This window comes from Trichechus manatus, unplaced genomic scaffold (genome assembly GCF_000243295.1).
Source record: "Trichechus manatus latirostris isolate Lorelei unplaced genomic scaffold, TriManLat1.0 scaffold00007, whole genome shotgun sequence".
NCBI classification, from domain to species: Eukaryota; Metazoa; Chordata; class Mammalia; order Sirenia; family Trichechidae; genus Trichechus; species Trichechus manatus.
This window is the reverse complement of record NW_004443943.1, coordinates 19,900,420-19,914,991: the sequence shown is the minus strand read 5'-3', so window position 1 is coordinate 19,914,991 and position 14,572 is coordinate 19,900,420. Positions and strand designations below refer to the sequence as shown.

The 14,572-nt window shown below is 37.0% G+C and overlaps 1 protein-coding gene across 4 annotated transcripts in view; it reads right to left on the bottom strand.

Annotated features, from left to right (window-relative positions):
• The window catches only part of EXOC6 (exocyst complex component 6), a 214,921-nt gene that overhangs the window by 37,853 nt on the left and 162,496 nt on the right, over positions 1-14,572 (bottom strand). For all 4 annotated transcript variants that reach the window (XM_004369936.2, XM_012557833.2, XM_023740056.1 and 1 more), the window contains exon 20: positions 256-329. In XM_004369936.2, the coding sequence (XP_004369993.1) occupies positions 256-329 (74 nt within the window). The remainder of the gene's footprint in view (positions 1-255; positions 330-14,572) is intronic.

Below are 14,572 nucleotides of genomic sequence, written 5' to 3'. Positions count from 1 at the left end.
CAAGTTATTATTTAGTTACATGCTTAGCAGTAATGACCAAATTAAATAGTCACTGATGAGAATGAGCTACGAAGTTGAGACGATGACAAGATATAAGTTTGGAGAAAAGCGCCACATACATAGCTATCAAGGAAACATTTTTTTAAAATAGAGGTTGTTTCAAGGGAAACAAGCATTCCTGCAGCTTTAAAAGAAAAAAAAAAAAAAGGTAAGAGGTAAAAGGCAATAAATGAAAAGTACATTATTATATCTTACTTGTCTGAGGTCGATGAATGCTAGCTGCAGGGTATCGCCCTGGAATCCTGGCACAGGCTCAGAGCTGGCAAACACTATTTTAAAAAAGAAAAGAGCAAAAAAAAAAAACAAGTTGCAAAATATACAAGGATTTAACCACTAAATTAATTTCCACTCACTACAAATGTATTATAATATTTACACTTAACCATTTCAAATGAGGACTGTTTATAATCATCAATTTCCACTACTGAGAATGCCCTCTACACCCATTACCACAAATATTCTAATAATTTTAAACTTCTAATCTGCCATTTAATCACTGTAATCCTTAATTACAATAAATTTAGAAGGGTATTCCTACATAAAGTTCAAGAGTAGTAATATACTTCAGTCAAGGAAAGTTTTCTGACTCCTTTTAGCCTCAGGTGAAAAATTATAAAAGCATTTTGAAACTATAGCAATTCCATGGCTGTCAACATATTTCTAAGCATCTGCTTTGTTACAGGCTATGCTCTATAAAAATCCCACTTCTAGCTAAGAGCAATAAAAGTCAGACACCAAGGGAAGAACTCAGCTTTACATGCAGACAATAGGTAAAATGTTCAATGTTCTAAGGTAGCAAAATTACGATGATGCAGGAATGTCTGTTCATGCCTTTTAATTTTTTTTTTTTAAAAGGAATCCTGGCTCTTCCTTAACAACTAAAAAAATATCTTAAGATTTTTTTTTCCTTTTGAAAGATTTTTTTCAACAATTTTTTTTTGTGCTTTAAAAATTTTAATACTTATAACATAGCTTGCTTAGTAAGTTGAAGACAATTCCAGTATTAGTTATTTTGAAGACAAAAGACTTCTAGCTCATAAAAAAGACCGTATCATTTTACATGCAAGCATCTCTGGTAAGAATAAGAAAACCTGCAATTATTCTCCCTCCTCACTGATATCCTACTTTTCTCAGAGAACATTACAAATTGTCCATTTGTGAATTTATCTGAACCAATATTTTAGAAGCCATTTAAATTTTCAGCCTATACAGTTCTTGGGTAACAAAAATAATTCTTTAGTGTATTCTGTGGGAAATATACTTTAGAAAGGCTCGTAATCAACAATTAAAAACAAGAAATATCTAAAAGCCTAGCATAGCTTAATTCATCTGGCATCTTTGCAGAATGAGGAGTTCTAAATAAGTTTTTGCTATTGCTGTTGCTTTTAAGATAATGGTAATTTTCACATAAGCGTCAAAAAAATTTCTTTTAAACCTAAACATTAAAAAAATTGAGGTGAAATTCACATAAAATTAACTATTTTAAAGTGTACAATTCAATGGCATTTAGTACCTCTACAATGTTGTGCAAACAAGCTTCTATCTAGTTCCAAAACATTCCCATCATTCCAAAGTAAAATCCCTTACCCCTTAAGCAGTTCCTCCCTCCCCCCAGCTCCTGGTAACCACCAATCTGTATTTGTCTCTAGGGATTTATCTAATTCTGGATTATTTCATGTAAATGGAATCATACAGTATGTAACCTCTTGTGTCTGGATTCTTTCACTTAGCTTTATGTTTTCGAGGTTCATCCACACATCATCCACATTGTAGTATGTATCAGTACTTCATTCCTTTTTATGGCTGAATGATATTCCTTTCTATGTATACACCACAACTTGTTTATCCATTCATCCCCTACTGATGGACATTTGGGCTATTTTCACCTTTGATTATTGTGAATAGTGCTGTTGTAAATATGAGTGTACTTGTTTGAGTTCTGTTTTCAATTCTTTTGGGTGTGTATCCCTAAGAGTGGAACTGTGGTGTCATATGATAATTCTACACGTAACTTTTTGAGGAACTGCCAAACTATTTTCCACAGTGGCAATCTTAAGCATTTTTTGACAGAATTCTAAAACCTATCATACACTTCCCTTGTTTTTTATTTTTAAAGAGTATACTAATTATTTAAATCTAACTCTCTGGGTCACCATTAAGAACGTTTTTATTCTATACAATACAGTAAAATTTCCAGGAGCTGCTATGATATTAAGAGCTGTTTTCTGTTACACTGTTGTTGTTAGGTGCCATCGAGTCACTTCAGACTCACAGTGACCCCATGTACAAGAGAACGAAAGATTGCCCATTTCTGCGCCATCCTCACAATCATTGCTATGTTTGAGCCCACTGTTGCAGCCACTGTGTCAATCCATCTAGATGAGGGTCCTCCTCTTTTTCATTGACCCTCTATTTTACCAACTATGATGTCCCTCTCCAGAGACTGGTCCCTCCTGATAACATGTCCAAAGTAAGTGAGACGAAGTCTCGCCATCCTCGCTTCTAAGGAGTATACTGGCTGTACTTCTTCCAAGATAGACTTGTTCGTTCTTCTAGCAGTCCATGCATATCAATATTCTTTGCCAACACCATAACTCAAAGGCAACAATTCTTCTGTTACATTAAGTAGCTCAAAATGCTGTGTTGAGTCTTGTGTCTAGCTTTTATAATTGTTCTGCCTTCTCTTTCACAGTTTTAACAAATTCTTACTACCTGCTTTCTCACTCATTGCTCTTAATTAATATATTATCTTTAATCTTCTTCAGCTAGATATCCAGCTAATCAATTATCAGAATTTTGTCTAAAATAAGAGCAAATAGAGCCTGAGCAAGGGCCTCTCTCAAGTAAGGTACATGGGTTTTATATACACCTTTGAATATATGTACCTTTTGAGTATGAGTAACCTTTTGGTTACTCAAAGTGCACCTTTCCCCCCCCTTACCTCCTGGTTCTCTGGTAGGTACTAAATATGTAACTAAACTTACACACCTCTCAGGCCCCTATTTCTGGAAAACTAAGATCTACTGGGCAAATCTATCTACATTTTTTATTATTTAGTATAACTTACCCACGTCACTGTCTTTTCATATAATCCTCACACAGTGGCACCTCTACACCCTCTACCAAATAACTGAGTTTTGTTTATCTAGTACTATCAGATCTTAATTGAACATGGTAAGCAAAATTGTAATAGTCTGTTAAAAGTAAAGGTGCTTTCTAATTTAAAAAATAATTTTCTGAAGACCATTCAGCATTTTATTGGCTTTTTGGGCCAGTTTCAGGCTAATGTCTCCAAGTAACAACTTACCAGGAATCCCTAGTGGTCCCCAAGCAAGTTGTAAATGTTAGTTCAACTTCTACCACTACCATGTATATAAACACATCCATACCAAAAACCCACTGCCATTGAGTCAATTCTGATTCATAGTGACCTTGTAGGACAGAATAGAACTACACCACAGGGTTTCAAAGGTTGTAATCTTTACAGAAGTAGACTGCCTCATCTTTCTCCCTCAGAGTGGCTGGTGGGTTCGAACTGCTGACCTTGTGGTTAGCAGCTGAGTGCTTAACCACTGAGCCACCAAAACCAAAACAAAAAAACCAAACCCACTGCTGTCAAGTCAATTCAGACTCATAGCGATCCTATAAGACAGAGTAGAACTACCCTCACAGCGTTTCCAAGGAGTGGCTGGTGGATTCGAACTGCCCACCTTTTGGTTAGCAGCCATAGCCCTTCACCAGTGCGCCACCAGAGCTCTACTACTAAGCCACGAGGGCTCCCTTATATACACATACACACATAAATAAAGACTGCCTATAATGCTGGACAATGAATAAGGAAAACCAAAGAAGAACTGATGCCTTCTAATTATGGTCTCCTGCTGCTGGGTCTCTGCTGCCACTTCTCACTGCCTTCAGTGTTACAGCTCTCTCTCTGTCTCCTGGTTCCAGGAGCTTCTCAATGCAGGGATCCTGGGTCAAAGAACATGCTGGCTCCTGGCTATCCTTCCTTGATGGTGGTGGAATCTTATCTCTCCTGCCTCTGCTGTGGGTCATTTCAAGCCTGACCAATCCCCATGGTGGGCTACAATTACCCTATCTCACAGTCCCGCCCAATCACTTGGATGGGAGTTACAAGACCTTGGCTAGAAAAGCCACACAAAAGTGATCCTTCGCGCTGCAATACCAAACTACATGCATTTCCCTGCGTATACCATAGTCTCTTTCCACAGTGCCTTTGATCCTTCTGCCCAGAGCATCCTTCTTCTTTTCCATCTGGGTAACTCTGACTTATCCTTCAATTCGATCATTATCTTCTGTAGGAAGACTTCCATTATTATCTTCTGTAGGAAGACTTCCATTATTCCTCCAGGCTGGGTTAGGTCCCTCCTCTGTACTCTCATTGCACTTCCTGTGCATATCCTAACTATAGCACTCACTTCGCTGTCTTATAATTATTTGCCTAGCTAGGTTCCCACCAGACCATGAACTCCCTGAGGGTAGGAACACTGCTTTCATTTCTACATCCCTGTCACTTAGCACAATGCTTGATACATAGTGAGTATTCAGTGACTTTCTGAAATGAATGAATGAAACCTAAACAGACAAATAAATAAGGTGATGTTACCATCTCTTGATTAGCTCTAGAATGGCACTGTCCCATAGAACTTTCTGCAATAATGGAAATAAATGTTTCATATCTGTGCTGTCCAATAGAGTAACCAGTAGCCATGTACAGCTACTGAGTACTTGAAATGTGGCCAGTAAATCAAGGACATGAATTTTTAGTTTTATTTATTTTTAATTAATTTAAACTTAATAGCCACTTGTGGCTACTGGAGAGTGCAAACCCAGAAAATTCTGAGCATTTACAACTACTTAGTGTATTTATTTCAAAGGAATTGGGGGTGAGTAAGACTATATCTTAATGTCTTCTTTAACAAAAACTGTGAGCTCTTCACTAAACAACAAGCTCTTACAAAGTAGAGATAACTTATTTTGCCTTTACATACCCCATGCATAGCATACAGCAAATAGTCAATAAACATGTGTTAAATGAATGAATAAATAGTAAACAATTCATTTCTATTAATATTGTCTACTGGTCCTAATGCGGGCATGGTGGTTCAGAGGCAGAATTCTCATCTTCCATGCAGGAGACCTGGGTTCAGTTTCTGATCAATGAACCTCAGGTGTAGCCACCACCCATCTGTTACTGAAGGCTTGTGAGATTCTATGATGCTGAACAGGTTTCAGTGGAACTTCTAGTCTAAGATGAACTAGGAAGAAAGGCCTGGCAAACTACTTTTGAAAATCAGCCAATGAAAACTCTACAGACCACAATGGTCTGATCTGCAACCAATCATGGGGACGATGCAGGACTTGGCAGTGTTTCATTCTGTTGTGCATGGGGTCACCCTGTGTTGGGGGCCAACTCAACAGCAACTAACAACAACAATGGTCCCAATAATTCTTGAGGTACATTGTAATCTTTGACGTTTTTAAAGAATTGGGGGCTAATTTTTAGAATCCCTTGAAGTATCTTCTTCAAATTCCTTCTTGGCTTGTCCAGATTCTCATTTGTATATAATTTGTTATATTTTGAAGTTCTCCTCCCTTAGGTACCTTTTTATTTTTTAAAATAACGCCTACTTCCTTATTATTGTATCTTTGTGCTTGTTATTTAGCCATGCGATTAAGGGTATTAAAACACACAAACACACACAGACACACAGATCCTGGTCTTCTAATACCAAAAACTTCAAACCAAATCCATTGCCGTCAAGTTGATTCCGACTCATAGCAACCCTATAGGACAGGGTAGAACTTCCCCACAGGGTTTCCAAGGAATGGCTGGTGGATATGAATTGCCGACTTTCTGGTTAGCAGCTGAACTCTTAACCATTCTAATAAGATATTTTAAAATAGGTTCCAGGCTTTCTAAAGTTTTTTTTAAAGCAAGGTATTCTAAATCTTTGTTTTCTCTCTTAATGCTTCCAATTTGATCGTTTCCTTTATAAAAACAAAATAACTTCATGATATATTAATTTCCTCTTACTTTCTGCTGGAGTATTGAACTTAATAATAATAAATGATTCCAAGTTTTAAAAATACTCTGAAAGAAAGATTAGAAAGATGGTCTGATCTTATTGGGAATGTCTATTATAATAATATAGTATAACTTTGCTATATCAGCCTGTCATGGATTGAACTGCATCCCCAAAAAATATCTGTCAACTTGCCTAGGTCACAAGTCCCAGTATTCTGTGATTGTCTACCATTTTGTCATCTGATGTGATTTTCCTGTGTGTTGTAAATCCCGTCTCTATGATGTTAATGAGATGGGATTAGCGGAAATTAGGTAGACTCAATCTACAAGCTTAATTTACAATTTAAACCAATCTCTTTTTAGATACAAAAGAGAGAAGCGAGCAGAGAGACAAGGAGACCTCACACCACCAAGAAAGCAGCACTGGTGGCAGATCGCATCCTTTGGACCTGGGATCCCTGCGCTGAGAAGCTCAACAGGGTAAGGTTGATGACAAGGGCTTTCCCCTAGAGCTGACGGAGAGAGAAAGCCTTCTCCTGGAGCTGGCACCCTGAATTTGGACTTCTAGCCTCCTAGACTGTGAGAGAATAAAATTTTCTTTGTTAAAGCCATTCACTTGTGGTATTTCTGTCATAGCAGCACTAGATACCTAACACACAGCCTAACTGGCAAGAAGATGAGTCTGAATTAATTTAGATGAAACTGAAAAAAAAAAAAAAAAAAAAAGCTGTGTAAGCTGTGATTATACTAACAAAAATTTGTCTTCCAAACTGGCAATCTATGAAGTTTTAAGAGAATAAATAAAGACTATCTATAGGCAAAAACATGAGTTATTTGTGTATATATAAAACTTTTTTTTTTTTAAGTGGGAAAACAGGCCCTTTCCGCCCTCGGGATCCATACACAGATGTACAGAGTTTGGTAATTGGGAAAGGAAAATTACTAAGAAGTAGTAAGTACTTATCCTGGCATGAAAATATAAAACCTGCCCTGAAATCAAATACAGAGGGAATAAGTCCTTAAGTAATGCTGTCCTAGGCAGACAGTGATCTCTACTGTAAGGAAGAGAATGTGAATAATCTGAGCAACAGCTAAACAGAGTAGGTAGAATTATCAGGGGGTGAGGAAAGGGGAAGAAAGTATGTCCATAGAGTCAGAGCAAACTGACCAAAGCTTGACCAAAGCTTAAGTGGAAGAGTGAGGAGGTTAGGTAAAATCTCAAACATTGCTTGTAAAATCTCAAACCTGTTGCCATCAAGTCAATTCTGACTCAGCGAGCCCATAGGACAGAGTAGATCTGCCCCATAGGGTTTCCAAGGAGCGGATGGTGGATTTGAACTGCCAAACTTTTGGTGAGCAGTTGAGCTCTTTAACCACTGAGCCACTAGGGCTCTGTGGATGACAAGGCAGGTTTGTATAAAATAATTTTGTAACTAAATAAATTACTGAACATGAATACCAACAGTTTGCATATTGAAGAGATTTCCTATAATTCCATTCCTTGCTAGATCTGAAGTAGCTAGCTGGAACTCAAATTTTGGCTACGTAAAGTATTCTGTGTGAACCAGTCATTAGAAGGAATGACTAAGAGCACCATCTGGTGGTTATTCTGGTGACGGCAAGAAGAACTTTATGCCTGGGAGTTAGGGGTCTTAGATTTAGAATTGTTCATTCTTAGACCTATGTTGTTACATGTGGCGGGCAGGAGTGGGATGCAAGCCTCCACGATCAGCTGCCCTCTACACTCATCTCCCACTTTTATGTCAAGTTGTATTAGTCCTCTCCCTTTCTTGGGATTAAACACTGGCAAAGTACCCTGAATCTGACAGCTCAGGTGTCATTAAAAACATGAACAAATTCAGATCTCCAATCAGTATAACAGCATCCAGTTTATTTTTTTAAAAGACATTAAAACATTCTTCTCATACCATCCACATGATCTTCCCTTAACCTTTTTATTTTGCAGTACAGGTCTTTTTTCAGGCTAGAATTAGAGACCCTGAGGTCATAGCCATAAAGACAAACAAACAAAAAAACAAAAAACCTGTTAAGGGTTCATCTTTTTCTTTCTTTTGTGAGGTGGGGAGAGCCATATCCAAAAGGAAGGAAGACCAAGGTCACCACTGAAATAGGTGCCAGTACTCTCAGTGGGCAGCTTTTCTGATGCCTATAAGGATCCTACTGATTTAACATGTTAAAGTCTTGATTTGACCTTTGTGTGTGTGTGTGTGTGTGTGTGTGTGTGTGTGTGTGTGTGTGTGTGTGTATTTGTGTAGAATGTATGAAAAAGTACATTCTAGGCCTATTATGGGTACTTCAAATATGGAATAGGGTCTTTCTGACCTAATGTCCTGGAAATATTCTGTGTTTTGTTAGTGATATGTAGCATTTCTGAGACACCCTTGTAGGAATTTTAGAGGACGTTGTATCTTTTCTTCTATGCGCTCACCCTTGTAAAGCACCTATATTGAGGCCCAATACAGAACAATAATAAGTGTAAAACAAAATACATACATACATTTAGAACATCAGCGTCATGTGAACCTTGATCAATGCTCCTTCAACTAAGAAGCAATTTCTCTTGAACTTATACAAAATCTACAATAGAATTAAAGGTTCAAGACAGCTTTCAGAGGGGCTACACTTGCAGTCCCAAAGTGTGCATTCCTGGATGTATTCTTGACTTTCTCCAACCACACAGCTATACTAGCATTCTGGTTATGGTCAAGTTAATCAAAAGTATCTGCTTCATACATAGACCCTATTTTCACTCTATACAATTTTTTAATCTAAATTAGGTCTGTTTCTCATACTTTCTCACAGTATGACATATTTTTATCTTATATAATTTAAATATTTATAATTATATTTATTTGGGAAGTTATTTGTTTAATGACTGGCTCCCCACTGGGCTTAAACCCCAAGAGGCTAAGGACCTTTTCTGTTTTGTTCATCATTGTATCACTTGAATGCCAAGCACAAAGTAGGTATGAATGAATTAATTAATGTATGATTCCAAAGCCTCACACTCTTCATTGCCCTAACATTTTACTGCCTTTGAATCTTAGAACTCAGAAGTGTCTTGGAAATTATCAATTCCAAGTCCCCTATTTTACAGGAAAAACTGAGGCCTCTTGATGTTTCAATTATTTGTCCAAGGTCCCTTGCCCAAGCTAGAGGCAGAACCAGGACTGCAACCAAGGTCTCAACCTTCTGAAATGTGCTCAGATCACCTTACAACTGATTTGAAAGCACTTAAGAAATGTTCTATATAAATCCATATGATTCTACATTGCTGAAATTAAGACATCTTATCAAGTTTGACCTAGTATGGGTTAAAAAAGATCCAAAGAAAAATGACAAAAAAGGGAGTAAAAATACCCCACAAGGAAACATTAAAGAAACCATGGCTGTTCAGCTCAGAACAGATAAAGTTAAAGAGTAATTTAAACTCGATCATCAAATATGTGAAGGATTTTTATAAAGGCAATAATGATCGGTAATGTTGATACCAGGAAGTTAAACAGTCTTGAGTTAAAGTACAGCAGTATCAGTTGGCCATAAGAACTTTTGGCAGAAATGGTAGGAGAACTCTAGAAGAGATTAATGTAGAATATTATGGAGACTTCTTGCTTTGTTAATTTGTTCGTTTATTCAACAAAGAGACATTTGTAGATATTTTACTATGCACTCTGCAGCACTCTGCAGGTGAACGGCATTTTCAAATCTTCTCCGTTGAATTTAATTGAACTCTCTCTCCTGGATGGTTAAATCCCTTCTCTTTTGTCTCTTTCCTTCCTCTTCCCCCCTCCTTCTCTCTGATACTGCTGTACTTTAACTCAAGACTATTTATCTTCTTGATGTTAACCACAGGATGCATTCTCCAAGTCTCTGCCACTGTGTGAGTCTCTGATTCTAATCATTCAACACTATCAAATTGTACCTTTACTCATTCACTAATTTTACGTATTCCCCACTCCAAAATGTCCGGAATCCATCCTCTTCTCTTCATTCTTACTGCCCAACGTCAAGCTTTTTTTCTATCTTCACATGAAAAAGTTCAATTGTCTTCTAGTAGGTCTTCCTGTTTTCAGTCACTCCCTCATTCCAGTTCAATTTCCACATGACACAAGAGCTAACTTCCTATGACATAGATTTCATCATGTTACAGTCTTAATTAAAACCCTTCAGGATCTCCACTGCTTAAAAAATAAAGTTTAAGCATTCTGGAGTCTAATTTTTCTCAGCCATATCTTTTAATACTCTCATCATTATGCTGAAATAATACAAAACTGTTTGAAGATTCCCTAAGCAATCTCTCATCACAATGCTTTTGCTTATGCAACTCCCTCTCCTCAGAATGCCATTCCCTGCTTTTCTACCTCATGAAATCTTATTCATCCTTTAAGATTCAGTCAAATTTCACTTCTACTGTGAAGGCAATCTTCTCAACCCCATGATATGTAAAATTAATTGCTCCTTCTCTTCGTGTAATATATATTTCTGTAAAGAATTTATTATGTTCTATTGTAGCTATTTAATATCTGTTTCCTCCCCATGCAAACAGACTATGAGATCTCTGAAGTCCGATTCATCTTTGATTTTCCAGTGTATAACATGTAATAGATTCTCATTAAATATTTAAATGAATCTTCCTATAAATCAGCTGACTTTACATAGAGAAAAATTGTGTTTCATAATTACAGACTAAAATTTTAGCTCATGCTAGTTTATTATGTGTGTTACTGCTCACAAAGAATGCCAGAGAAAAGGGCATCACCACACTGTTAGGAAAAACAAGTGATCACGTAGATGGATCAGTGCTAGTTCTTCATCATCAGAAAAACAAAAACTAAAAGCTGAATGAGGCATGTAAGAATTTGTCAGGAACTGAATTATTTCCAACTTTCCATCTCCCCTACTTCAGCTAGATGTGCTATTTGTCTCTATCTGCAAATTGACATTCTGAGGCCTAGGGAAATATGTATAATGTTTTTTTGAGGAAGTACCATATCGTTTTCCATAGTGGTTGTACCATTTTACATTCCCACCAACAGTGCATGAGAGTCCCAATCTCCCCACAGCCTCTCCAGCATTTGTTGTTCTGTGTTTTTTGGATCAGTGCTATTATTACCAGTGTGAGATGGTATCTCATTGCAGTTTTGATTTGCATCTCCTAATAGCTAATGATTGTATCTCTTCATGTATTTGTTGGCTGCCTGGATGTCTTCTTTGGTGAAGTGCCTGTTCATGTCTTTTGCCCATTTTTTAAATAGGTTGTTTATCTTTTTGTTGTTGAGTTGTTGGAGTTTTCTATAAATTTTAGAGATTACACCCTTGTCAGATATGGCATAGCCAATATTTTTTCCCAGTCTATGCGTTCTCTTTTTACTCTTTTGGAAAAGTCTTTTGATGAGCATAAGTATTTGATTTTCAGGAAGTCCCGATTGTCTAGTTTACCTTCTGTTGTTTGTGCTTTTTTAGTTACATTTGATTGTCTATTTATGCCATAAATTGGGCATTGTTGTACTAGTACCAGGTTGTTTTGACTACTGTGGCCATATAGCAGGTTCTCAGACCAGAGAGTGTGAGGCCTCCTACTCTGTTATTTTTCTTTAGTAACGCTTTACTTATCTGGGACCTCTTTCCTTTCCATATAAAGTTGGTGATTAGGTTTTCCATCTCTTTAAGAATGTTAATGGAATTTGGATCAGGACTGCATTATATTGTAGATCGCTTTGGGCTATATTGTCATTTTCACAATGTTAAGTCTTCCTACCCATGAGCATGGTATGTTTTTCCATTTATGCACATCTCTTTTAGTAGTGCTTTGTAGTTTTCTTTGTGTAAGTCTTTTGTGTCCCTAGTTAGGTTTATTCTCAAGTATTTACTCTTTTAGGGGGCTATTGTAAATAGTATTGTTTTCCTGATTTCCTTTTTGGAGTTCTCTTGGTTAGTGCAGAGGAATCCTGCTGATTTTTGTATGTTAATCTTCTACCCCGCCACTTTGCTAAATCCTTCTATTAGTTCCAGTAGCTTTTTTATAGCGTCTCTGGATGTATAGGATCATGTCATCTGCAAATATGGATAACTTTACTTCTTCCTTATCAATGTGGATTTCTTTTATTTCCCTATCTTGCCCTATTGTTCTATCTAGGGCTTCCAGTACAATACTGAATAAACGTGGTGATAAAGCGCATCTTTGTCTAGTTCCCATTCTCAAGGGGAATGTTTTCAGTCTCTCTCCATTGAGAATAATGTTGGCTGTTAGTTCTGCATATATTCCCTTAACTAGGAGCCCTAGTGGCACACTGGTTAAGAGCTTGGCTGCTAACCAAAAGATTGGCAGTTCAAATCCCCCAGCCACTCCTTGGAAACCCTATGGGGCAGTTCTATTCTGTCCTGTAGTGCCGCTATGAGTTGGAATACTTGACGGCAACGGATTTTTTTTTTAACAGCCCTTCCTCAATTATGTTTAGGAATTTCACTTCTATTCCTATTTGCTGAGAGTTTTTACCAGGAATGGGTGCTGGACTTTATCAAATGCCTTTTTCTGCATTGATTATGATGATCATGTTATTCTTTTCCTTCGTTTTATTTATGTGGTGGATTACATTGATTGATTTTCTAATGTTAAACCATCTTTGCATACCTGGTATGAATCCCATTTGGACATGGTGTATTATTTTTTTGATATGCTGTTGAATTCTGTTGGCTAAGATTTTGTTAAGAATTTTTACATCTATATTCATGAAGGATATCAGTCTATAACTTTCTTTTTTAGTTGTGTCTTTGCCTGGCTTTGGTATCAGGGTAATGCTGGCTTCATAGAAAGAATTCAGGAGTATTCCTTCCTTTTCCATATTCTGGAATAGTCTCAGTAGGATTGGTGTCAACTCTTCTCTGAATGTTTGCTAGAATTCTCCAGTGAAGTTGTCTGGGCCAGGGCCTTTTTGTTGTTGTTGGGAGTTTTTTTTTTTTATCATCTCTTCTATTTCTTCTTTTGTTATGAGTGTTTAAATTTTCCACTTTAGTTTGTTAGTTTAGGTAGATAGTGTGTTTCTAGAAATTTGGCCATTCCTCCTAGGTTTTCAAATTTGTTGGAGTACAGTCTTTCATAGTATTCTGTTATGATTCTTTTTATCTCTGTTGGTTCTGTTGTAATATTGCCTATCTCATTTGTTATTTTGGTTATTTGCATCTTCTTTTTCTTCTCCTTTGTCAATTTGGCCAATGGTTTGTCTATTTTATTGATCCTCTCAAAGAACCAACTTCTAGTCTTGTCAATTCTTTCTATTGCTTTTCTGTTTTCTATTTCATTTATTTCCTCACTAATCTTTGTTATTTCCTTTTGTCTGGTGACTGTGGGCTTCTTTTGCTGCTTTTTTTCAATTTGTTCGAGTTGTATAATGTTTTTATAAAGTAATGAGGATGGAAAAAAACATTTTGCTTCCTGATCAAGCCAAATAAAAGAAAAATTCTGACTCTGAATAAAGGCCATTCTTGATGCTCATATTCCATGCTTGTTACTCAAACTCACCTCCTATTGCTTAAAATCTTTGACTTAAGCTCCTTTCCTGAGTTGCCTGGATCTTTGATGGTTTCAGGGTTTTCAGTATGAGTTCCTGATTCCTGCAACCTGACTTCCTTGGACTCTGGATCTTTTGCTAGCACACTCCAGACTACTAGTCTTGTTAATCCCAATAGTCATAGGCTATTAAGTAATGGTTTCTGAGCCTCTTGAAGAGAAAGTGATTACTATGAGCCAATATGGATTTATTAAGAACCAGTCAATCAGAGTTGTATTATTTTCTTCTTTGAAAAAGTAAATAGACTGGTAGATGAGGAAAATTCAAAAGGCTCATTATTATCTCTATATGCCAGCAAGGCAACTGACAAGGCTTTTTATAACTTTAAGCAAAACATCTAAATATGAATTAGATTCAACTAGGGGATTAGTAATTAAAAAACCCTACCCATAGGACTCTGAATACATCTACTCCTCACTTATTGACTATCTTGTTATGTGACATTTTGCATTTGTGACAATAGTAAAAAGTCTATCCCACTGTTTTGTACATTAATGACGTACGTCTGGCAGTAGTGAACACCAAGGTGCGAGGCGAGAGTAAATGCCGGCTGTGATGGTTAAGGTTATCTGTCATCTTGGCTGGGCCATGATTCTCAATGGTTTAGCAGTTATGTAATGATGTAATTTGGCGGTTATGTAATAATATAGACATCCTCAATTTTGTGGTCTGATGTGGTCATCCTTCATTTTCGCATAACGTTAATGTTTGCGTAACAACCTGGTCTTTGGAACCTAACCATGTCGATAAGTGAGGAGCTGGAGTAATGGATTTAAGTCAATATGATGGGGAAGTTCATGTAATGTGGTGGTTCTCAAACTTTACCATGCATCAGAATCCCCTGAACAGTCTATTCAAACACAGATTGCAGGGT